Source organism: Protopterus annectens, chromosome 2.part0, assembly GCF_019279795.1.
Source record: "Protopterus annectens isolate FY-2018-M chromosome 2.part0, PAN1.0, whole genome shotgun sequence".
Lineage (NCBI taxonomy): Eukaryota > Metazoa > Chordata > Ceratodontiformes > Protopteridae > Protopterus > Protopterus annectens.
Window position 1 is genome coordinate 1792896199 of NC_056728.1, and position 26361 is coordinate 1792922559.

Below are 26361 nucleotides of genomic sequence, written 5' to 3' on the forward strand. Positions count from 1 at the left end.
AGTTTTACTGAGGTCTTCTCTGAACTAACATATCCTAGAGTAACGTCAACAAAAAAAAAATCAGTAGTTCCTTGCAATAAAAACTTCCTGATAAATGTGCAGTCCTTTAAACCTTTTTTATTGTTTGTTATATTGGCACAGTAGTTCTTATGTCGCACTTCTGGTCTTTTTGTTTTCACAGAAAGGATGTTTTAAATAGGCATCTCGGTCTCTCTGATTCAGCTTGTTAAACACATTCATAAATGTCAGGCTGCCTGTGTCAAGCAGGCAGACTAACATTTCAGCAAATAGCTGTTGTTAAACTTCTGCAGTTAACTAGAGTAAATATTTATTTTAGCTTGATTTATCATCTTTTAAAAACTTCATATACTGAAGTTTATTTGCATAGTTAAAACACACAGTCCCGTCTTAAGTATTCGAAGCTTGCATTACTGCCATGACATTTTCTTTGTATAGAGTGGTATACAGAAATAGAAATGTGTACTGCTGTAGGTTTTATAATAGGCTAGCAGTTGTTTGCAGTAGTGTTCTTCATTCTTGTGTGGGTCGAAAGTAGTTGCTTAAGTGCATTGTTTTAAGACTAAATATAATATTTTCCTGCATTTTAGATTGGACAAGTTTGGCTACCATTGTTCCTGATATTGTGGAATTACTTTTTGAACTTCATTTTATTAGTTATGTGACATTTCTAAATAGATTCTTCTGAAGCAAAACACTAAAGATAGTTAACAAAGAGAACTCAGTGCAGTGTCAGTGGAGCAAAAGGTAGCCTATACGCCTTTCATGCTGTAAGATCATAAAGCTGCTTGTTCCTTTCCGAATCCAGGTGATTGGATTGCTGACATTGTAGAGCAGCAATGGGTGATTGCAACCATCCTCGGTAGGTTGGCATTCAGATATGTTAAACCAAGGTCCCATCTGCTTGAGTCGATAGAAGCTTAAGTGAATGTAAAATATCACTGGCACTTATCGAAAACAATATGATGGTAGCGTTGTCGCCTCACAGTAAGACGTTGTCTTGTTCGATTCTCAGCTAGAGCATCTTCTGTGTGGAGACGTGCGTGAATGGGCGTACCTTCGTTGAAGGTTGTGCGTCAGGGCTGGCAACTCGGCACGTAAAAATCTACTGCCAGTCATTAGCGGACCGGAGTTCCGCTGTGGCAACCCCTAACCAGGAAAAGCTGAAAGATACAACAACATATTGAAAACAATAGCGGAAGTTCCCTGATGCCCTGGCCAAATTTCCCCTAGTAATAGAAATACCACCTCATCTCCTGGAGAGAAGCCACTAGCCTAGTGTGGTTAGCCCAGTCAATGAAGGATAAATAAACAAAAATTGCAAAAACTGTTTGGACTGCAGGCTTTACTTATGCAGTGTGCATCTTTGTCCAGAAATGATTAAACCAATGTAAATCGATGAGCAACTTTTTGAGATAATCTAATATTAACAGAGTTGTTTAGTAATGTTAGTGTTTTTCTCTCCTTATGCTTTAGCATCCTGAAAGAAATGTTTGTCTATCCTAATTGTTTTATTACTTTAGGTCTCCCGAGGAGCAAAGACTGCAACAGTAGCTGCTCCCGCAGCTTCCCGGATTAAGTCATTTTCGATTTACAGATGGGATCCTGATAAACCTGGCGACAAGCCACACATGCAGACCTACGAAGTAGACCTAAATACGTGAGTACTTACCATCATTGTCATTTGGCAGTGATTACTTTCCCCCACCATCTGAAAAAGTGGTAGCAGAATTAAGTGGCATTAGTGGTGAACTGCCTCGCTTCCTCATGTATGTGATCTGCGATCCACATTTGGAATGAAGAGGCAAATTGTAACTTACCATATTAAATTTACCATTTTTCTTCCTTTAAGAATGATGCAAGAATAAATGAAAAGGAAGTCATTCTTCTATTCTTAACTATTATACATTGCAATAATTTGTCCAGGCTTACCAGTAAGACCTATATTTCCTTCTTTTTCAGATTATCCCGTTAATTTATTAAGTAAATACCTTCAACTCGCTGAATGTTTCAGCAGTATGTGCCATGTCTTGTTTTTGAAGCTGGATGATGGCAAATCTTTAATTTTTGGCAGAGCATTGGCAGAAATTGCTGAAATTTTTGGCAGAGCATTGGCAGAAATTGCTGAATTTCAATGTCCCATGACTTAATTAGAAACATTGTGTGCCCATACAGTGGATATAAAAAGTGTACACACCCCTGTTAGGCCACAATGAATCATTTCAAAGCTTTTCCCACCTTTTAATGTGACCTATAACCTGTACAATTCAATTGAAAAACAAATCTGCTAGGGGAAAATTATAAAAAATAAAAAACGTACAATAAGCTAGTTGCATAAGTGTGAACACCCTTAAACGAATACTATGTTGAAGCACCTTTTGATTTAATTACAGCATCCAGTCTTCCTTGGTGCACACCTGCCATCAATTAGCGACTCTGATTAACCCTAGATATAGTTCAGCTGTCCTAGTGGGATTTTCCTGACCTTTACTCAGTTGCCTGCTACAGCAAAATCCATAGTCCGCAGAGAGCTTACAAAGCATCAAAGGGATCTCATTGTTGAAAGGTGTCAGGAGAAGGGTAGAAAAAAATTTCCACAACATTGGCTATACCATGGAACACAGTGAAGACAAGTTATCAAAAAGCGGAGAAAATATGGGACAATAGTGATGTAAACTGGACGTCCCTCCAAAATTGATGAAAAGACGAGATGAAAACTGGTCAGGGAGGCTGCCAAGATACTTACAGCAACACTGAAGGAGCTGCAGGAATTTCTGGTAAGTACTGGTTGTGTACTACATATGACAACAATCTCCTGTATTCTCCATATGTCTGGGCTGTGGGGTAGGGTTGCAAGACGGAAGCCTTTAATTACACAGAAAAACCTCCAGGCCCCGCTGAGGTTTGCAAAACAATACATCCGGTCTCCCAAAAGCATGTGGAAAAATGTGCTGTGGTCTGATGAGACCAAGGACAAACTGTTTGGCCGTAATTCCAAAAGGTACGTTTGGTGCAAAACAACACATTGCATCACCAAAAGAACACCATCCCTACGGTGAAGCATGGTGGTGGCAGTATCATGCTTTGGGGTTGCTTTTCTTCATCTGGAACTGGGGCTTTAGTCAAGGTGGAGGGAATTATGAATAGTTCCAGATGCCAGTCACTGTTGCCCCAAAACCTTCAAGCGTCTGCTAGAAAGCTGAAGAGGAATTTCACCTTTTCAACACGACAATGACCCCAAGCATACATCCGAATCAACAAAATAATGGCTTCACCAGGAGAAAATTGGAATGGCTCAGCCAGAGCCCAGACCTAAATCCAATAGAAAATCTGTGGGGTGACCTGAAGAGGGCTGTGCACAAGAGATGCCCTTGGAATCTGACTGGTTTGGAGCACTTTTGCAAGTATGAGTGGGAGAATATTGCAAAGTCAATATGTGCCATGCTGATATACTCCTTCCCAAGAAGACTGAATGCTCTAATTAAATCAAAAGGTGCTTCAACAAAATATTAGTTTAAGGGTGTGCACGTGTATGCAACCAGCTTATTGTATGCTTTTTATTTTTTATATTTTTCATGGGTTCATAGGCTTATACTAGGCTATCTGCCCTAAGGCATTTATAAGCCTAGCCCAAAGTTTTGTGGCTTACGCCACCCCTTATATGAAAAAATACTGTACCCATTAGTTTGTTGTGCCTCTGTCCAGCAGTGACACAGAGATGATTCCCGGGGTAAACCTACGATCTCCCATCCACAGGTCAAGATTTCTCTTGAACAGAGCCAGCGAGGTGCTCTGCCTCACATGGACCGGGATTTTATTCCACAGCATAGGGAGTCTCTGAGTGATAAATCTATCCCTCTAGCACGTCCTATTTATATCCGTGCTAAGGTTTAAGTCGCTTGCTCTAGTGGTTTTGGTGGATTTGGTTTTTTTGAGGTGGAGCATGTCCATTAATTCCGGGTTGGACATGGCCTTGTATGTCAGGCACATGTCACCTCTGAGCAGACGGTATGCGACTGAATAGAGCTGGAGTTTCTTCAATCTGGCAGCATATGACACATTTTGGAGTCCCTTTATCCTTTTGGTGAGGAACTTTTGGGGTCTCTCCAATTGCTGCAGATGTCGGGTGAGATACATCCCGAATGGGGCATTGTACTTGATCATTGGTCTGATAAGTAAAGAGTACAGGGGAACAATGACCTCACTAGATCTGGATGTGAATCCCTTCATGATCAGGTGGGCAATGTAGAAGGTCTTTCTAACCACTTTAGCAACGTGAGTGTCAAAAGAAAGGCCGCTGTCAACCTGGGTCCCCAGGTCCCTGATAACCTCTTCTGTGCTTAGTGGATTGCCACCTATATGGTAGCTTGGGGTTACCTTGTTTTTCCCGAAGGGTATGACTATACATTTTTTGGCGTTTAACTTCAGGCCATGGCTCTGGCACCAGCTATCTGTTTCTGTGAGTCCCTTCTGAAGGATATCCCTGTCCGATGCACTTTCCACTATGGTGCCCAGTTTGCAGTCGTCTGCAAACTTTGTCAGCCAAAGTCCTCCCATGTTGGCCTGTACTTCTGAGAAGTAGATGCCGAACAATAGGGGGCCAAGGACCGAGCCCTGTGGGACACCACTTGTGACCGGCTTGGAGTCTGACATAGCGCCAGCAACTCTAACCCTGTGGGTTCTGTCCTTAAGCCAGTTTGCAACCCATCTTGTGACATATGGGTTTACATTTAAGCTGGTAAGTTTTTCTACAATACCCAAGTGGGGTATTGTGTCGAAACCCTTTGCAAGGTCAAGGTAGGCTGTATGGACTGCCTTTCCCTCATCAATGGCCTTGGTGACTGTTTCAAAGAAGTCGACCAAGTTCAAAAGGCATGATCTGCCCTTGACGAAGCCAAACTGGTCGGGTCCAATGTCTGCAAGTCCCCTATATCTTTGTTTATGAGCTCCATTATGATCCTCTCCATAGCTTTGCAGACTAGACTTGTTAAGCTTATGGGGCAGTAATTACCAGGGTCTGTAGAGGCACCGCCTTTGTGGAGTGGGACCACAGTTGCCGTACGCCACTCCTTGGGCACGTATCCTGTGGTAAGGCTGAGATTAAACAGCTGCCTTATGTGCGGGTTTAATTCCTCATTTAGCTCGTGTAGCACACAGCCGGGGACACCATCCGGTCCCATTGATGCTGTGTTTTTAGCTTTAGAGAGAGCAGCTTTCACCTGCGCATTTGAGATGTCTGGGAGGCTACACTCTGCTGGGATAGTTATCCCTCCTTTAGGGGGGGAGAGGGGTGAAGTTTGCACTGAACCTGTCTGCCAGTATGTTGGCAATGTCTGTGGGTTCAGTGATTTTTGTATCCTTTTGGACTAATTCTGAGCATATCTGGGAGTTTCCACCCAGGTTCCTAACATAGCTGAAAAAGGCCTTATGATTGTCCTTTGAATCCATGGCAATTTTTCTCTCAAAATTGGCCTTAGTTGATTTTATGAGTGCTCGTATTTTTTACTAATAATGATCAGGGGTGACTTCCCTTTTATGGATTTTGTTCCATCATGTAATAGCTTTCTCCTCTTATTGTAAAGTTTGTTAATGGCTGGGGTCCACCAGACTGGACGTTTGCCCTTTGTGGAAAGAGTCTTGGTTTTATTTGGGATTGCCTGATCCATGCAGTCCTGGAGATGTTCATAGAAGGCATTTGTAAGGGCTTCCGCAGCTTGGGTTGTGGTTTCCACTGGCTCAGGGGCCTTGAAGGATACCACACCAGTCTTGAGTAGTGTGAAGTTTGCTTTAGAGAAGTTCTTCACTGTGGTCTTTTTTGTTTGGGGGGGGGGCGGGATGTGGATTTCCAGTGAGATTAGTTTATGATCAGATCTCACCAATGAGGGATATACTTCGGTGTGGAGCATTTTGTCCCCATGTTTGTGATAATGAGATCTAGTATATTTTCTCTCTCGTGGGAACAGTGACTAGCTGTTCCATGGCATTTGAATTTATGAACTCCAGGAACCGTTGGGCTAGAAAGTTAGGGCTTGAGTAATGTTCCCAGTCTATATTCGGGTAGTTGAAGTCACCCAATATGATGGTGTTTGGAGATACATTTATACCCTCCAGTGTCTTCAGGAAGGCTGTGTGGGGTTCCTGAGTTTGAGAGGGTGGCCTCTAGCATGCTACAATTTGTAGAGCAGTTTTGCCTATGGTTAGTTGCACCTGGATGGTTTCCGAAGCTGCGTGCATTGCCACCAACCTGGAGGTGTGGGTATCCTTTATGAATATGGATACACCCCCTCCTTTTGTGGTGTGGTCCGGGTTTTGGGGCCGGAACGCATGATATGAGGTAAAACCTAATAGTGCCGGGGTGCTCTCAGGAGCCTTGAACCAGGTTTCAGTTACAGCACAGACATCGATGTTCTCCATACTGAGAAGGGCCTCAAGTGCGTGCATTTTGAGATTTAGACTTCTGGCATTGAGCAGCATTACCCTCAGTTTCTTCCCATTTTTGTTTTCTATGGTGGTAGGTTTAGAATTTGAGCCTTGCCTAAAAAAGGCACTATGGGGGTGGCAAGAGCCTTAGCCAATATCCGGAATCCCAGGGGTGACAGGTGCAAGCCGTCCCTTGCGAAGCAGCGTGGCTTGTCAAGCATGTCATCCCAGGCAGACAGACACTGGATCCCCTTTGAATGACACCAGACATTAAGCCAATTGTTAAAGCTGATCATCTTGTCTCTATATTGTGGCATCATTCTTGGTGAAGGAAGGATACTGCTCAGGGTCAGGGTCATACCTGCCTGGGCTACATAATCAGAGAGCTCCTCTGTCACTTTTCATGTAGTCCAGGGAGGTACGTCTCAGGTCGTTCACACCAGCATGGACAATGACTGTGTCATATTTGTACTTGCCGTGGAGTGACCTGAGTGCTTGTGTTATGTGGCGGATTCTAGCGCCCGATAGGCAGATTACTGTGACCCTCTCCTTGTTCAGCCTGGTGAGTGGGACGTCAGTGTGTCTGACTATGGAGTCACCTATGACAAGTATGTTTGGTGTTGTATTTGGCCTTAAGGGCTGTGACTGCTTTGCACACTGATTTTGTGGTTTATGTGTTGCTTGTGGGGTGTCTTGAGGTAGCAGTTGTTTGGGTGTCTGCTTTGGAGGCCTCTGCTGTTTAGGTAAATTTTTACTCAGGGCCTCCGAGTATGTCTTTGTGTGTTTGTGTTTGATTCAGTGGTGTGGTAGCATTGTGTGAGGCTGGTTTTGTGGTGTGTGTGTGTGTGTAGTTGCCTTCTCCTCCTGTCCGGTCTTGCCAGTCCTGAGTTGAGAGAGCTCAGCCTCCAGTTTGGCTAAATAGCTGCATCTCTCGCAAGTATTTGTGTTATGTGGGAGGAGGAGAGGGTTGTCTGTGTACATGAGGCAGTTTATAACATTGCCTCAAGATTCCCAGATTCACCAGCTGGACCGGAGAGGAGATTGACAACTGACCTTTGGACATGCTAGAATAATATTGGGAATTCCTTAATAATTGAAAACAAGGGCCAGTGGGGAGTGAGGGTGTAGTGCTTTTAATTTTTAGTGCTGACTTTTATATAATTGCTTTAGTGAGCAAGTGCCAGGTAACTTGAGTGCAATGTGTTACAAGTAACTAAATGCAGAAACGACAAACAGTAACTTTCTTTCAAGTGAAACAAGGAAATAAGTACAGTAAGCAATGCAGATATCACTAGTGATCCACAGAAGCGCTGAGAAGCACAGATTAGGTGGAATTAGCGTTCCAGGGAAATAAGCAAACAAACAACAAGCATATAAACAAAGCTAGATTCAGCAGGCCTGGATCTAGTCTGTGCTACAGCAAACAAGGTGTACCAATTTCAGTAAGATGCAGTTCAAATATTCGGGCACTATAAACCTTTAACCAGAAATTCCCAGCTCAGAAGGGCAGAGTCCAGCCTCTTCTCCCACAGGAGTGCAGACCACGAACCTTCTTAATGTAAAATAACTGGCCTGAAGCCCAAGTGCTTAAACCAGAACTAATACACTTGGACACTGGGCTCTCAATCAGCAGTTCCCAACTTAGAAGGATGAAAGCTACCTGTCCTGCCACCACAGTGCTTGCCACAAACCTTCCTAATGTAAAACAACTGGTCTGAAGCCCAAGTGCTTAATCCAAAAGACTTAGAATGATAGCTACACTTTAATCAAGTTACAACCAAGCAGTAATAAATACAATTGAATACTTTAAAGAATGTCTGGATTAGTGCTCAAGTTACACAAACAAAGCTAGAATCCAGCAGGCCCGAATCCAGTCTATGCCACAGCAAACAAGGCGCACCAACTTCAGTAAGAAGCAGTTCAGATATGCATGCACTATAAGCCTTTAACCAGAAATTCCCAGCTCAGAAGGGCAGAGTCCAGCCTCTCCTCCCACAAGAGTGCAGACCACGAACCCTCTTAATGTAAAATAACTGGCCTGAAAGCCCAAGTGCTTAAACCGGAATTAATACACTTTTAGAATAACAGACACTGAGCCCTCAATCAGCAGTTCCCAACCTAGAAGGATGTAAGCTACCTGTTCTGCCACAACAGTGCAGACCACAAACCCTCTCAGTGCAAAACAACTGGTCCAAAGCCCAAGTGTTTAAACCAAAAGGCTTAGAATGAGTTACACCAAGCAGTAATAAATACAACTGAGTATTTTTAAGATGATGCAAAAGTAAAATGAAGTAGGTAGAAACACAAGTACAGTAAAAGCAGATGAATTTTTTTTTTTCTTTTTTAATCTGAACAAGTACTGAGATCAAAGAAACAGATTTGAGTGCTGAAACTAGAAAACTGGCTAATTATAAGGAAAAAAAACAAGCTAGAAGGCTTCCCTCAAACACAGAAGGGCTTGGGGGCTCAGAAGCCTACAAATAATCTATACCACTTAACAGGAAAGGCAGGAAATGAGCTTTATTTATTTATTTATTTTTGTCTGTTTCCCAGATGCTCTCTTTGTACACAGTAGGAGTGCCTGAAGTCAGAATATGATCTCACTGCACTCAGTTGAGTGAGCAAATGAGATGGGCCCAGAGGCAGGCTGAGGGGCGGGCAGTTTCAAGGCCGCTAAGATTAACACCAAAACAAAAACAGGGAGGGTGGGTGGGAATAACTGAAGAGCAGAGTTAAAACTGCCAGTTCAGTTAAATATTCCTTCAACACAGTTTAAATCAAATTAAATACTGTATTTTTTTTTTTTTAAAGTGCAGATAAAGGTACTTAAATTCTCTTATACGTCCAGTTGAATATAACCAAGTTCTTAGCCGGCCAAAGCTGAGGTTTTTAAGCAGAAAATATTTCACACTGTACCACTTAAATAGGCAAGGACAGGAAATCAAAGAATGTGGCTACCCCCACACCTGTAATTACTAGCAAATAACAAACAGCAGAGTTAAAACTGCCAGTTCAGTTAAATATTCCCCTAACAGATTTGTTTTACAGTTGAATTGTACAGGTTATAGGTCACATTAAAGTAGGAAAAGTTTTGAAATTATTTATTGTGGTGTCTCTCTTTGTTGTGATTTAAAAAAAAAAAAAAAAAAAAAAAAAAACTGGCATTTTAACAGGGGTGTATACACTTTATATCCACTGTATGTCTAATTTAAGATAGAATATGTCAAATTTTTCTGTATTACTGAATGAGCAAGGCAGTAAGCAGAAGAAGGTGTGGGTAGAAATTAATGGAAAAATGTACGTCTCCACTTCACGTACATTGTGTCGGTTTGGGTGTACTTCTGGCTAACTTTTTCTGCAGAGCATTGGCAAAAGCTTCAGAATTCTAAGAACATCATGTGATTTTATCAGAGGTCTTGTGCAGGGTGGCTCAACTGCAGGCATTAGGTGATGTTGGTAAAGTCTGAGGAAGAATGGACCAAAAGTATTAGCTTTTGAGAGTGGGATGCACTTTGAACTTTTTTATAAGAGAGTAGATTGGGACTTACAGACCCTTTTCAGCTGTGACTTGGTTCTAATTGTGAAATACAAAAACACAAGATACTTGGTGTAGCTGCATTGTTTATACTTGGTGTAGCTGCATTGTTTATACTGCCTGAACTTCAGTTGCTAGAGTATCAGATGTGCAGTTATGTATGTGTTTTAATACAGTAATCACTTAGTCTTGTTTTAAATGTTATGAATGTTACAGGAGAACTTGACAAGTACTTGTAAGGTAGTCTGCCTGGATTTTTGCAAGGCATTTGATTTGATCCTTCATGGCTTCTAGGAAAAATAGAGGTTTGAGATAGCATCAAGGTTAAAGAACTACATTTCATATATGGTTAAATGACTCTGTGTAGAGAAATGCAGAGTACCTGTTCCATAGCCACTTTTGTGGAACTCTTAGCAGAAGAAACAGGGAAAATTTATCTGGGAGTGTTGCCTACACCTGAACTGGGACACCAGGAGGAGATGGCGAGGGTGGAGACAGTAGCCAGCAGAGTGCTGTATTCTCAGGGGGGTAGAAACCGAGAGAAATCGCAAGAGCAGTGACCGTAGCCAGCAGAATGATGTGATGTATTCTCAGGGGGGGGATAGATTTCACTTAGCAGAAGAAACAGGGAAAATTTATCTGGGAGTGTTGCCTACACCTGAACTGGGACACCAGGAGGAGATGGCGAGGGTGGTGACAGTAGCCAGCAGAGTGCTGTATTCTCAGGGGGGTAGAAACCGAGAGAAATTGCAAGAGCAGTGACCGTAGCCAGCAGAATGATGTGATGTATTCTCAGGGGGGGGGGGGTAGATTTCAGAAGCAAAAAAGAAAAGGCCACACCTTGAGTACTGTGCGTAGTTCTACAGGTTATACAAGATGAGGGCAGTCAGGTGGTTTGAAGTAGTCCAGAGGAAGGCCACCAGAAGTGTACATGTTTTGTAAAGAAAAGGGTGCGACTAGGGAAGTTTTAGTTTTTCTCACTTGAAACCAAAAAAGGTGTAGAGAGGCATGGTTTGGGTACACAGGATCATGTCAGTGAGATGCAAAATGGTTGCCTTAAATAGGGGTGACAGAAATAAATTTGTAGGGCAGCATTTTTGGCTGTACAGTCCCCCTTCTTTTTAAAGGGGATTGTGGACCCATGGAATGGACTGCCAGGACTGGTGATTAAGTGGGTATCTGTGGAATTGTTCAAAAAGGTACAGGGCAAATAGAGGAGTAGGTTCAAGGGTTCATAAGTGTCTACCAGACTAACGACCACAAGGGCCTTTTAAGCCTAGCCATGCATCCCAATTAGGTATAGGCAGAAGACAACAGAGTAGATTGGTTTATTTCCTTCTACCATCAGGCAAATGTAATGTAAATTACTGGAGATAGATGTTTTAATGTGTGCCAGTTCAAACCATAGGACCCCAGAAAATTTTTTTTTTGTTAACCCCTCAAGTGTGATATTGTGTGTCATTGTTGTGTTGAGGGAATGGATTAGTGCAAGTGGACTGTATGAGGATTTGCGTAGCTTGGAGATTGTTTTTGCTTGGACTATGGAGTCTAGGGAAGGAAAGTGATTCAGTAAAAAAAAAAAAAAAAGTGTGCATTAGGAAACGGATTGTCTTTTGGATGACTGGCAGCATCCTTCTGTTACTGATTATGATGCAGTGGTATTTAAATTTGGAGGCCTGACTATTAAATATGCATAGCTTGGTTTACATCACTTCTCTGCTGAAAAAAGTAAACTAATATTGGCAGTGGGTAACCTATATTGAAGGAATAGTAAAACCCCTGTGGCTACTGTTACTGTATTTTCTGAGGTTAGAAAGGGTGAGGTTTCTTGGCAGATACCAAATGACCTCTCGAGTTTGCAGGCCATTTTCTTTTTGTGAGCTAAGAAGAGTATTTGTAAAGTTTTGCCGAATTAATTCTAAGAGGGGAGTGGCTGAAACTGCCTGTGTCAGGTGTAGGTGATAGTCATGTGTCTGTTCAGGAAGGTGAAGGCCATACCCTTTGGAAGCTTAGAGCAAGTCCCAAAACACTGAACCAGGTATAATGGCCATAGTATTACTGTAGGGTATTGGCTGGCTGACTAGAAGGGTGTCATCATCACAGTAGAAATTAAATTAATGCTTGGCATGAAGCTTCTGATTATCAATTCTCCAGCAATGAACAGTTTATATGAAATTGTGAAACTTTCCCAGCAGTTGTGCAGACTAGGAGGTTGTGTAAAGTAAGAGGTGCAGTGGGGCAAACCCCTTTCTATGGACGTTGTTTGGCGCTTGCTTTAACTTCAGTCACAGTTACTACCACAGTTTCTAACATTTTTATTTAAGTGGTTCAGTTTTGGAAATGGATTAAAATAATGGTACTGTAACTTCCACACTATTACAGTGGAGAGTGTGGCAGCTCAGGTGATGTGAGTGACCTTTTTCTTCCTAAGTACACTAAATTCATATCAGGGCTTTTGGGATGCCATGGCCTTTGAGAGTAGAGAGAGATGTTTATTCAGGAAGGGAAACACTATGGAAGATTTTTCTAGAGGTGTGGAGCACATCAACAAATAATGATCTGTTTATGATATTCTGCAGAGGTAAGGCAAGGGAGTGTATCTTTCCAACCGTCAACAGGCTACAAAGTGGGAAAACTCTTTTCCCCCTACTCCCCATCGCTGTGGGTGCACCCCAGGGTTCTATTTGCGGACCACTTCTCCATCATATTCACAAACGCCCTCACTACAGCTACCTAATGTGCCTCCATAGTACAGTATGCAGAAGGTGCTACCCTTATCTGTTCAGCCCACTCACCCCAAGAACTCCAACTTAAAATGCAGTCTTCTTTTCAGGACATTGAAACCTACCTCTCCCAACACCAACTTATTTTAAATCCCAACAAAACCAAAATCATAGTTTTTAGTATTAAAAAAAAAAAAAAAAAAAAAAGGCTTCCCAGCTCCCTCTATCAATAGTCTCTGCAAATGGTACCAAAATTGCCCCCACTGACCATACTAATCGTTTAGGTGTTACCATAGATGACCACTTCATATTTGACATGCGTATTGCCCAAACCATCAAAAAAAGTCCACATCAAACTAAGTACCCTTTACAGGGCCAAGCCATTCCTAACTCCCAACGCCAGTCTAGCCACTGCTCGCACGCACCTTCTGTCTACCCTTATCTATGGCTCTCATATATATATATATATATATATATATATATATATATATATATATATACGAACTTCAGCAATCTAGAATCATGTTACCATAAGATTGCTAAATTTGCCACTAATCTCGCACACAGATCCCACCATTGCTCAGCTCTTGCAATATTAAACTGGCTAGAGCTCCCCAACCTTCTGTCTCTCTATCAACTATCCTAGCCCACAGAATAATCTATCATCCTAACAGCTGCCTTGCCATCTCCTCTTTAGTTCAACCTAATACTAATAGCGGATCCCTCAGATCTTCCAACAAACTCTTATTAAAAGTATCCCACAATCAACGTGCCAACTCTCTCTATTCAGACAGAATAGCCAAACTCTGGAACACCATTCCAGACATAACAAAAAAAACAGCACATGAGCAGTTCAAATCACTCCTAAAGAAACGCCTTACCATTCACTGGCTGTGCTCCTGCCATTCCCCAGGTTCATCTTTTACCTTTCTCAACTGACCTTTTAACCTCCCTATTGTAAATTTTAATTTAGATACTGTCTAGTGTTTGCTCAATCTGTACTGTAATTGAACAGTTCTACTGATTGAATTATATGTACTGCTACTTGGTTGTTACTGCTACTGTAATTGTACAGTTTTACTGTTTGTATTATATTTACTGCTACTTGGTTGTGTTGTACTACTGTGGAGCTTTCTCCCTGGGTCTCTTCTAGTTAACTGTACTTAGTTTTGCACTGTTTCTTGATGCTGAAAAATAATTCTATTGTACTAATGTTTTTTGCTGTTACAATGCTTTTATTTGTGTTGTGTATTACTGCAGAGCTTTTCTCCCCTGGTCTCTGCTGAAAATGGGCCTCTGGCCCAGTTGGACATGCCCAGTCAACAAATATAATAAATAATAAATCTCAGTCTTAAAAAGTGAGGTGTGAGGCCATCTGTGATGATAGAACTCTATTTTTGCAGCTTTCTTAGCCTTTTATAGACTTATTGAGCAGGCATAGGCATAAGATGAATGGCAGAGGTAAATTCTCAAAGGTATGCCTCTGGCAGAGTAATTCTTGGTAATAGGGGAATGTTGTGGTTGTTGCCGAAAGTGGATTGCCAGTGTAGTGATTCAGTAGGATGTGTATTGATTTGTTGTGTTGACATAGGCAATCTGTGGGACTGTATCACTTTAAAGTTTTTCCTAAGCTGCCCTTTGTACTCCTTGAGTGAGAGATATTGAAAATGAGAAACTCCAGAGCATGGGACTTCTGATGAAGTAAGGGACAGATGTTGCAGCAATTCAATAGGCTTCAGAGGCCCTTTTCAACTTCAGACATTTTATTTTTAATTTTGAGTATTAAGATTTTAAAAACAAGTGGTTAGTTGCACAGTAGACAAATCCTCAATATGGCAGCACAAGTAGAAATGTTCTTTGACTTATCAGCCTGCCCCAAAAGCTACTCATGCAAGAGGAAATAAGTGAGTACACGAATGCATCCTAGATTAGCCAGACTTTTGGGATGTGATTCAGAGTATGCATCTGATTTGCACAGTAAATGTTTTGCAACGAATCTCCATTGACTGACTTAGACTGGCAGTATTTGAAACAGTGCTCTCTCTGAGAAGTGTGGAGGGGAGAGTAAGTAGACTTATTTCTCCAATTTTTGTTCGTTGCAAATGTCTGAACAGTTATCTTTATTAACCAAGTATGTAGGCTGGTCCAAGGCAGCTTTTTCAGCTGCTATATGGGATACAGGCAGAAACATGAACACTGGAATATTTAGAACAGATGAAACATTACAGTGGTATGCGCAGTGGAAAAAATGCCAATATGGTGAAGATGTTTGGTACCCGGTGGTATTTTAATATCCAAGCAAAGGATAAAAAGGCTGCACAGACAAAACATTCAGTAAGAACTGCAAGCAAAGTTTAGCCAAGCTAGAGTCTTCACTGTGTAAAACCATAAAACTCCTATAGTAGAGGTCCAGGTATTTTAATGGTGCCATAATGATGTAGAAGTTCACTATGCACATTTAATGCATGTTCTGCAGTGTCTGCAGAGTTTGTGGATATTTTCACTTTGTCTCCATTCAGCAGAGTTTACAGACTGGGGCTGTTGTAACTCTTAGTGTTTGACTTTAGTAATTTGTTTTACACCTCTGTTTTTGTCTTTGAACCATAGTCTTGAATTGCTGCTTTTATTGGCTTCTTCAGGATGGTTGTGCTGGATCACTGTCATTTGTGGATCTGCACTTCCACCTGCATCTGCTTTTTGAAGATTGGAAGTCTTTACTGCTGGTGGTTACTGCTTTGTGCTGGACTTGGCTCTGGATTTCTTGTGCTGTGGATTGGATGTCTTTCATTGACTGTGCTGTTCACTGTTTTATGGAGACCATTGACTTTGTGTTCTACTTCAGTGCTGGAATGTTTGCTGCAGTTTGGAACTGTTAAATGAATATTATATATACTGTTAATGTCTGATTCCAGCAGACATTGCTTTGTCTTACTTTTGATGATATTTACTGTTCTTGCAGTGGACTGCCTTTGCTTCTAGTGTGGATTTTTACAGGTACTGTGTGCGGTGTGATGTCTTACTATCCTCTACACTGAACATAAGGTTGTTTTAGGTGCATTGGGCTTTTGTTTGTTTTGCCCCAACCATTGCCTGCCAACCATTAAATCATCTTTTGCCGGTTCCATGTGCAAATGGTGAGACCCATCTGAAGGAACTGTCCCTTGGGCAGCTGTCAAGGGTTTTCTATACTTAGCCCTTATCAGTTTCCCTTGCATGTTCCCGTAGTGTCCATGGGGTAGCATGCAGTGGACTTGCAAGTGATGTTTATGCCTCCGTGTGCAATGTAATCAAGGCCCTGCCTCTTCGTAGACAGCATCTGTGTACGATCTGCCAGTATGTCTATTTGTTAGATGTTCAGGAAGTGTAACCTCAAAGAAATTGTGTTTTAAGTGAAGGGTATTTGAAACATTATCTAAATGTGTAGCACTAAAGGAAAATCTGTTTAGTGGGTCAGTTAATGTTCTTGTGTAGAAGGTCTTGGAATTAAGCTGTTCTTACAAAGTTGTAAACATAAAACAGCATTGACTATAAACAGTCACTTAACTCTCAAGTTTGAAAATGCTACTCGTCCACATCCTACATCACTCTGCACTTGTAGAACTTTCACCAAACTTTCCAATGCTACAGTTAATATACCTTCTTCCTTACTAACCAAACATTTCATCTTTATTCACTTGTAGTTGATTGTTTGCTTGACAGCCAGCATACACATGACTATCAAAATACACCTAGCAGGTCATTACTATGCAATTCTTTTCATTATATAAGTTTTTTAATTGTGTTTTATATCTGAATTGCATGTACTGCTGTACAGTGTTTGCTCATTCATTTATTCCTTGTACCATTAATTGCAATAGTACTCCTTTATGTACTGTTGCATTCTGTATGCAGTTGTTACACCTTTTGCTGTCTGTACCAGTTCCTTTCTGTTTACTGTAACTTTGTTTTATATTTTTGCCTTGTGGCCTGGTCATGCCTGACAAAGGGTCTTCTGACTAGTCACTTATCCAGTTAATAAATGTATAAGTAAATAAAATGCATGCCCATTTCATTTTGTTTTTGTATTTTGTAGATGTGGGCCAATGGTGCTTGATGCACTGATCAAGATAAAAAATGAGATGGACTCTACATTGACTTTTCGCAGATCGTGTCGAGAAGGTAGGTTTTTTTTTTTTTTTTTTTAGGTTTTGAACTTGAAACTATGTATATGCATAAACTTAGCCCTGGGATAGAACAGTAAATCCTGACAGCCAAGATATCCTATGCTTGATTAGCAATATGGCTGCTGCTGGAAGAATCAGGCAGGGGAGGATCCGTATTGGAGGAGGTAGGCGTTCTGGCTTGCTGCTCGTTTGCTACCTTCACGAGTGCAGGTGTATAATCACAACTCGCATTTGCTAGAATGCATGTACCTTTTGTAAACTATGGTGGCCAAAGTTGCAACTGCATCCTGTGAGAGAGAGAGCGAGAGTTAAGATGCAATGTATTGATGGACTGGCCTGCTTCCAGATGACTTTTGCCTCCAAATGAAATGGATGGTCTGATTAGGTTGTCACACTGGCCAGGAAATGATCGGGCCCTTGGATTCTCTCCCCCCACTGGGAAATGGATAGATAAGCCTGTCAATCACCTAGTAGGAGGAACAAATGTGTCCGCAAGGTGCAAGAAGAGGTATTGATAATCTAGTGAGTGGATTATGCAGGCTGTTACAAAAAAAGCAAAAAAAAAAGCTGTGCAGTTGTATGTGAAATGGCTTTGCATCTTGGAGATGTTTTGTATTATGTGGGGGTCTGCCAAGTTAGTGGGTTTAGATAGTTTTGTGGCGACTTGTAATGTCCTGCAATACAAGGTAATTAACATGTCACACTGTCAGACCCCACTTATTCCATTTATTAAGTTTTTTTTTCTTTCCCCATTTTGGTGTACTGTTCATTTATTCATTTTAGTGGGATGTGGTAATTTTTTAAACTGCGGCAGCGTTTTCGCCTCACAGTAAGACATTGTTCAGTTCGATTCTCAGCTAGAGTGTCTTCTGTGTGGAGACATGCGTGGATGGGTGTACCTTCGTTGAAGGTTGTGTGTCAGGGCCGGCAACTCTGCACGTAAAAATCTACCGCCAATCATTAGCGGACCAGAGTTCCGCTGTGACTACCCCTAACCGGGAAAAGCCAAAAGGCAGAAGTGGGATGTGGTAATTTTTTGTGCATTAAACAGAACTTTATGCATTGGCATATGCGTTTGTGAACATAAAGCTCTGTGAGTGACTTTCTGCTGTAGTTCTGAGACTTTTTAGGGGATATTCAGAAATGAGTAGCAGTGTGTGAAGTGCTAATCAAATTGTCTTTTTTTGTTGGCTTTTAAAGTTTCATGGTGTGGGGCTAGTGTTGCTAGACATGCGTTCAGATGTTGCACTTGTGTGCAGTAATAGTTGAGATTTAGTTCTATCCACGTTCCGTAAAGGTAGAAAAGGTTTAAGAAATGTCTGAGCACAGCACTAGTCTCTTCTGAATATTTCTACCCCTTTCGTCATTTTTTTCAGTGTTTAGGTTAATTGCATATTAGATGATGTTTAATGTGTGTCAGGTTTAGGTTTTTTGTTTCTCAATTTAATGTAAATTTTTTGGAGGGGTGCTGATTTTTCTGATAGTGCAGTTTTCTGATATGCTGCCTGCAGTTAGTCATTTTTAATCATTTTTTTAATTTATTTTATTATGGTATAATTTCCCTTTTGTTTGACGTGTGTGTGTGTGTGTGTGTAAAAACAGCATCTTTGTATGTGTTCTCTTTGTATATACATTTTTCGGGTATTACTGAATCTTTCTCGTATGTTACTTAAAGAAGCATTTGTATGGTTGCTGCCATGAAACCCTAGTGCTCCTGAAAATCTCCCTGGCTGAACAGGCTGGGAGGATAGGAACTGGCAGTAAATTTTAAGGTTCTGGACCTTTTCCTGGGGCAAGAAGTCTTGCATTTTTTTTTGTTTGGTCTGCAACCCAAGAAAAATAGCGCTTTCTGAATGGGGCAAAATTGCATTGATTGGCATAGGTCAGTGGATGATTGTTGCTCAGTGGTTTAAAAAATGTATATATTTTACTATCCTCTGCATATTTATATAGCCAGCAGATTTTATTTTTTGAGAGTGTTGCAAGCATAATCTTAAATAATGTGAGGTCCAGAATTGACCCTTGTTTTCTGAACTAACTCAGTTGATTTTCACACACACTGTAACCTAACAAGGGCATCATTTTTACATAATACGATGGATTAATGTCTGCATTTCTCATGGTTTTGATTGCTGAGTGAGTGAGAATCTAAGACCTTGGCTAAATCCTAATCTATAACCTCTGGGATCTAAGGCTAGAGATATTTGATGATAACATTTTCTTAGGTTGGTTAGTGTGGATCTGCCTTTTATGAAACAATTTTGATGTATATCTAGAAGGGCCAACTCTATATTTTATTTAAAAGGTTTGTTAAAGCATTTGCCCAAAATAGATGTCAAACATCTGGGTCTGTAAAGTTTGATTAATTCTGAGTTCCACCAAAAGGGGGGATATTGTGTCTAATATTATTGTTGCTGTTTTTATTGTACTGTCCATACTACATTTCAGAATATTTTTCACATCTGGAATAACCAAAATTATGTTTGACAATGCTAACACAGTATGTCAGTGTGATTTTTAGTAGATTATGAATTTCCTGATTTTGATTTTAATATAATCAAGATGCTGAAGACAGGATTTTGAAGCTGACCAGTTCAGTATTTCAAACTCAGTTATGATCGGAATTTCCCAGAGGATGTTAACATAAAATTACAAATATGCTTTATTTTGGTTGTTGTAGTAGCCAAGAATATCAGTTCTCGTGCCATTTCTTAGGAATAGATACAAACCACGATGAGATGGGATGTTGGTAAATTCTTTAGAATATGAGCAGTTTTGTGTTCCAACTATCCTGACATAAAAAGGGTTTGATTTAAGTCACCCATTGAGAAAATGGTAGTTTCCCAAATGTTATCTCGTTTAGTCAGATAATTCTAACGTGCAGTAAGCATCCATGTTAGGGCTAAGGTAACAAAATAACTTCAGTATTTTAGCTGAATCACTTGAATGTGCGGTGTTATCTTTTTTTAACCAGAGTGAATTTGATGCTTTTGTGTGTTAATAATAATGTACCATCCCCTCTAGTTCTTTTTCTCAAACGTTCACATTTTACTTAACTAGGAAAGCAAATATCCTTAGAAACCCAGGATTCCACAGCAGTAATTAGCTAATAGTTAAGTGTACTGAGAAGCTTTAGATTATGGCATTTTATAATTTTGGTAGATTTTTTCAATTTAAAATATTATCTTTTTAGTTTTAATGCTATTTGTAATACCACCAATTTTGTCTGTCTAGCTTATTGTACATTCTGTCAATCATTCTATATTGGAATGACTATGCTGAGATTGAGACAGGATGAGAGAACACTCCTATGATATCCTTAGGAAAGCAGAGACCAATGCTGTAAACATGTTATGATGTCCGGTAACTTGCATACCTTTTAAGTTTATGGCTATAGAGGTGGTTAAGTTAGGGGAATAGAGGGGGTCCTACTAAAAGTATAGTGGAAACTAAAGAACTTGAATGGATAATCAGAATGTGGGCGAATATGGGAAAGGGTCTGAATGATGAGATCTCTATCCAACCCATTTTGGTCAATAGACCTTTGGGGAAGGTAAGATATTCACTGAGCTATAATTGTCTCGGCATTTTTTAGAGTCTTATTTTATTTTTAGAAAATTTTTGCCGCGGTGGTACGGCAGTAGCATTGTTACCTCACAGCAAGAGGTTCTCCTGTTCGATTCTTGGCGTGGCTTGGGAGTGTCTTCTGTGTGGAGTCTGCATGTCCTCCCTGCGGTTGGGTAGCGTTTGAAAGACATGCGTGCGTAAATGGGCGTGCCTTCATTGAAGGTTGGGCATTGAGCTGGCACCTCGGCATTACGTAAAAATCTACTGCCAATCATTGTGAACCGGAGTTCCGCTGTGGCGACCCCTTACTGGGAAAAAGCCGAATGACAAACAACAACAACTTGTGTCTTAAGAACACTTAATTAGTAGTGATTTGTGATTGGATGCTTCTGCTTTAAATTGTTAGCAATGATGTAGTTGTTTGATGAAGCAGCTTTGGCTGTGAAAGCGCTCGCCTATCTAGTTGGAATAAATCTTGGCTTTTAATTGCTGTGTTCTGGTGCCTCCTTTTGTTTTTTGCTGTGTATTATCTTTTGTGAGTTTGATACTGTTTCTAAGAAAAGACTTGCTGGTTGTTAGATTTTACTGGAAACAAAAACAGCTCCATAAGGCTAAGTGTAAATTGTCCTTAGAAAGCATGTGGTAATTAAATACACATTCCTCCAAGAAAGTTGTGGGTATGACTGTGTAGGGATGGTGTGGAGTTAATTTTGGTGGTGAAAATAGGTTTTGGGTGGTGGTTTGAGGACCAGAGTTGGGGTGAACATATCACCATTTTTTATATAGAAGTAAAAGGGAGTTCATTTTATATTTTATACCAGACAACGTTGTCTTAATCATGTATTAAAATGTTGAGCTTTTGTTTTAAAAGTAGTCTTTCCATTTACCCCAGAAAATAATTTAACAAATAATCATCTCAAGGCCTGTAGTCTCTGTTTTAATCAAAGGTAACCCTGCATTTTTTCATGTGATTTTTAAATATACAAATGCAAATCATTTGCACCTGCGTGGATGAGAAGTTTATTGTACTATGCGTTTTACATAGTTATCTGTGAATTAACTTTTAAATGTTAATTTTTAACCCAGGTAGTACAGAGGTAGTGATTGAATTTTGTCTAGTTGACATAAGTGCTTCATTGTAGGAAGAAGTATATAGTCTTTTTTTTTTTTTTATCACAGTTGGGTTATTTGACTGGGAAAGTTAACATCTTGTAAGTATGACATGTAACTTCACTAGTAACATACTGGTTTACTGCACTACATTCCTCTTTTTTTGTTATAAATTTTTGAATGTTCGCTTGAGAGGTTGTCATTTATCTCCTTTTTATTCATTTTCCTAACTAGTTTTTATTAATAATGATTTCTGGGTAAAGCACTGGTGATGGTGTATTCATCTCATTTTCACAATCAAGTACATTTTATAGTCTTTATCAGTATCTCCATGTGTCATTTAATTTGACTACCAGAAATCTTCCCCAGCAGAATGGTTGCAAGACAAGTCATTACCATTGCTGACATTTCTAGAGGAATTAAATTCCAGTATGTCTGTGCTGAATAACTTGTCACTTGCAAATTTGCCACTTAGATTAGTAGTGTTAATACCTTAGGTGCTTTCCCACCTAATTCAGCATTGAGATCTGTTCCATTGCTGTTTGTGTATATTTTGTAAAGCTGACTTATATTATATCTTTTGATTCTTTACTGTTATATTTACATTTTAAGTACTCTGAGCAGATAGTCTGTATAAACACACTTTCAGATTGTTCAATATTTTCATAAGCATTTACAGCAGTAGTGCCCAGTGCTGTTTGTTATCCATTTGCACCGCTTGTATCGTTTGTAGAAGAGGTCTTTTTCTTTCTTCTGACTTGTGAAGTGAGCTGTATTAACTGGTGGAGCAACAGAAGAGCATAATTGGTTCAGTTCATCTTTCCAGCTGGTCATAAATGCTGGAACTGTCACTGAAGACTACCATTACTGCAACTACAGTTAAATTGTTCATCTATTTTTTTGAGTTCAGTAATTATCAGTTTACTTTTGGTGGCATTAAACTAAGTCTGATTTGTAGTGGACCGACTGTTCTTAATGAAAACCCCACAGGTAATAATTGTCTAAAAGAATAACTAATGAAAACCCCACAGGTAATAATTGTCTAAAAGAATAACTACTTGAAACAGTCATTGAACGTATAGGAATTTAAAGAATTCATTAAGTATTATTTGTAAATACACACATCACTAAATGACTTTTACTAGCAACTTTACTAGCAAACTTCTGCTAGATATGTGCAGATAATTTAGAGGCCTCTGAACTTTAAGTTACAGTGGGGATCAGTGCACAAATAGATCACTATGTATCCAGTCTTTACTAACCTGATATAGAACCCACAAGGTGTTTACACCAGACTTGCAACAAGTTAATTTCTGTAAATACAACCCTATGATACTACTTGCAAAGGCCTTGCTTACTGGACCATAGATTATCTGTAAACAATGTAATGGCTGCCATTAAGAAGGAAATAAATAATGAGATGTGCTAAATTATTAACATGAAACTTGTAAAAAAAAAAAAAAAAAAAAAAAAAAAAATAGCATCTTAAAACTGCTAATAGCATCTGTTATATTAAAGTAAATTAAGGGTAGCATTAGTCCTGTGACAGATGTTCTTAACAGAATACTGTAAGACTTAAGGCTGTCAATGAAATCAACAGATCTTATGCATTCTTACCGCTCAGTGCGACTACTTGAATGTGTCTGCTGATTTGTGGGCAGGATTTAAAACCACTGATCCTTTCTGATAAGTTAGAACAGCCAACAGTCACACTAGCCCCCAGAAAATGCTTTGAAAAATGAGGAGAACAAACAAATGAATAGAAAGACTGGTATTTCCTCAGAATCCTCTCAAGGGCAGTAAAGTAAAGGGCCAATAGCCTAGTGACTTCCTTTGATCCTTGAAGCTGGAAATGTACAGTTTAGATCCACTAAGGAAACGGCACAAACTAAAAAAAACATAGCTAGCGTTTCCTCCGTGCCCTGAACAGTACAGGGGGGTTAACCCAAATAAGCAGTCTAGCAAGCAAAAAATGCACTGCACTGCACTGTAGGATTGAAAGCTCTAGATGATTTCTGGTAGGCTATAGTCTTGGAAGTGCTTTGAAAAATGGAGACCACGTCAGAGCCCTGACAAGGGCAGGAGTGTTGATGCAAGTAAAATAAACTGTCTAGTGAATAGAAAAATTCAGTATATATAAATCCACTCATTTGAGGAAATGGTTAAAGCCTCAGACTGTTTGTGAACTGAAGTCAGGGGAGAATGAACCATTCTGTGGCCCAGATTTGTACTGCCAGCTCATTTTCAATCTCAAGTACATGACTTTTGGAAAATCAAAAAAACTTGTCTTCTAGAGAGAGAGAGGCTTGCCGTGGCTAAGCGTACCCTATCTAGATGAAGTGCTTCCTGCATTATCTTTTTGCATTTGGAAAACGCACCACTGTAGAGTGGCTTTTGACCGCAGTAACTGCTTCCAGTGCTTCCTTTGAAAAAATGTCTTGAACTGTAGAGATTTGTGTTATAGCACTTCATCATCAGCTCTCATATTAAGCAAGCATCATAGCTTGGACACTGTTCCAGGGCTACTCCTGTTATAGATTCATAGGCAAGTACTAGGCTATCTGCCCTTGCGGGCCATTTTAAACCTAGTGAATTTCCCTTTTTGTGCTGAATTAACTTGTCAATCTCTAACCAAATAGGATGTTACCCATCCTATGGTCAATAATTTTTACCTCCTAATGAGTGTAACTGGGATCATACCATAGATAATTTTGAGGGGACCCATGCATGGGATAAAGCATTTAGGATCCATCTCTGTCCATTAGTAGTACAGGGGGCGGAACTGGGATAGATTTTCTCTTTGTCATCCATAGATTCAAGTCGCACTTGAAAATGGACAGGGATCTTTGTTTTTTTGTGGTTGGGGAGTCCATTGCAAAGCAGTGGTATTCTCTGGGAGATTTACCTGTCCTTCCAGCTGTTCTGTTGATGTTGCAGAAGAGGTCTATATCCTTAGGCACTCTAGACTGAGTGTTGCTGATGCCATTTGACTTGCTGATGTGCAGTAAATCCATCAGTATTGGGTCAGAGGTAGCCTTGTATGCCAGACGCAGATCACCTCTTGGCAGTCTGTAGGATACTAAGTATATTGACAGGACTTTGGTCAGTCCATATAGGACATGTTTAGGCCTTGTATCCTTTTAGCAAGATATTTCTGTATGCGTTCCAATTGTTGGATGTCTGTACAGATACATGCCAAGGAAAGCATTGTATTCAGTGATTGGTCTAATGAAAGCTGAGTAAAGGGGAGAGATCTAAACATAATCCTTTTGTGTTTATAAGCTGTGCGATGTAGAAGGACTTGACAACAATAGTCGTTCTTCTCAGCCTTCACCCTTATGCATACAAGTGTGGATCATGTTCCCAATGCCAATTCATTTATACTGGTATTAATATTTTCATTCCCAGTAGAAATAGAACTATATCATCCTCCAAATTTGCTAATTGTAATACAACAGGGGTAGTGTACCTTGCCACATTGCCACTCCTGTTCTTCTTTTTATGTGGGAAAAACAGAAAGAAAGCTTAAATCAAGAATATACGAACATTATTATGAAATTAAGAAAAACAAAATGAATAATGCATTGTTCCGGCACTCTCAGATTTGTAAAGAATCTGTTTTCCTATTTTTTGTATTAGAAATTGTACCAAAAGAAGTCAGGGGTGGCATGTGGGAAACAAAACTCGAATACAGAGAATTATTTTGGCAAATAATTCTGGAGGCTACTAAGGAGCCTGGTTTAAATGAAATGCTTTCAATTACTCCAGTTCTTAAATTAAGAGCTGCTAAGTTGTAATTCATCATTTTATCCATTAGATGGTAGTATTATATATAATAAACATACAATAAACAACAAGAATTTTTTAAATTTATATGTTTTACATACATTAACTACATATTTTTAAAAACTAATTTTAATAAAAACTTTTTATTGTACACGAAACATGTTTTTAGACTATATATACAAATATATGTTCAATCATTGTACAGATTCAATATAGAACCTACAGGGACATCAATTCATTAGTTCATTCCTAAAAAAGTTCAGTTGTAACTAATTGTGTTGTAATTACCAAGCAATTGAAGTTAATGAGTTAATCTACTAATGTATAAAGGATAGGTGTTTTTAGTGAAGAATGTATTTGATTTTGTGTCTGTATCTGAGGAAGATATTCGAAAACGCACTTTTGTTTGTTACAAGCGTTATTAAAACTACGTTTTTTTCCATACTCCTGGGCTCAACTATCTATTTAGGATTATTGTTGGGTATTACTGAAGTTTCTAGGGTCTCATACCCTTATCTGGTCTCCAGAGTGAACCTTGTGTGGTTATATGTATTGATCGTTCACTCTTTCGTCTCTTATTTGGTTATTGTTCAGTCCATATAGGACATGTTTAGGCCTTGTATCCTTTTAGCAAGATATTTCTGTATGCGTTCCAATTGTTGGATGTCTGTACAGATGCATGCCAAGGAAAGCATTGTATTCAGTGATTGGTCTAATGAAAGCTGAGTAAAGGGGAGAGATCTAAACATAATCCTTTTGTGTTTATAAGCTGTGCGATGTAGAAGGACTTGACAACAATAGTCGTTCTTCTCAGCCTTCACCCTTATGCCATCTTCTTGCTGCTGCCTCACAGGGGTTTTATTGCCCGAGATTCTTCCCAGTCATAGATCTACTGAGTAGGATCTTTATTGTTGCATACAACAGTTACTTTGATCTGTGATGTGCTGTCTGGTCTTGATCACCTTCCCAGCTACCTCTCCAGGAGCTGTCCCTGTTTCCTGTAAATTAGGCAAGTGTATATGTTTATGCCTTGTACAGC

The 26361-nt window shown here is 39.8% G+C and overlaps 1 protein-coding gene across 1 annotated transcript in view; it reads left to right on the top strand.

The window, feature by feature from the left end:
• The window catches only part of SDHB (succinate dehydrogenase complex iron sulfur subunit B), a 681600-nt gene that overhangs the window by 79607 nt on the left and 575632 nt on the right, over positions 1-26361 (top strand). Inside the window, exons 2-5 of the mRNA XM_044061824.1 lie at positions 1542-1678; positions 16769-16858; positions 17427-17430; positions 21118-21152. Coding sequence (XP_043917759.1) covers positions 1542-1678; positions 16769-16858; positions 17427-17430; positions 21118-21152 — 266 coding nt within the window. The remainder of the gene's footprint in view (positions 1-1541; positions 1679-16768; positions 16859-17426; positions 17431-21117; positions 21153-26361) is intronic.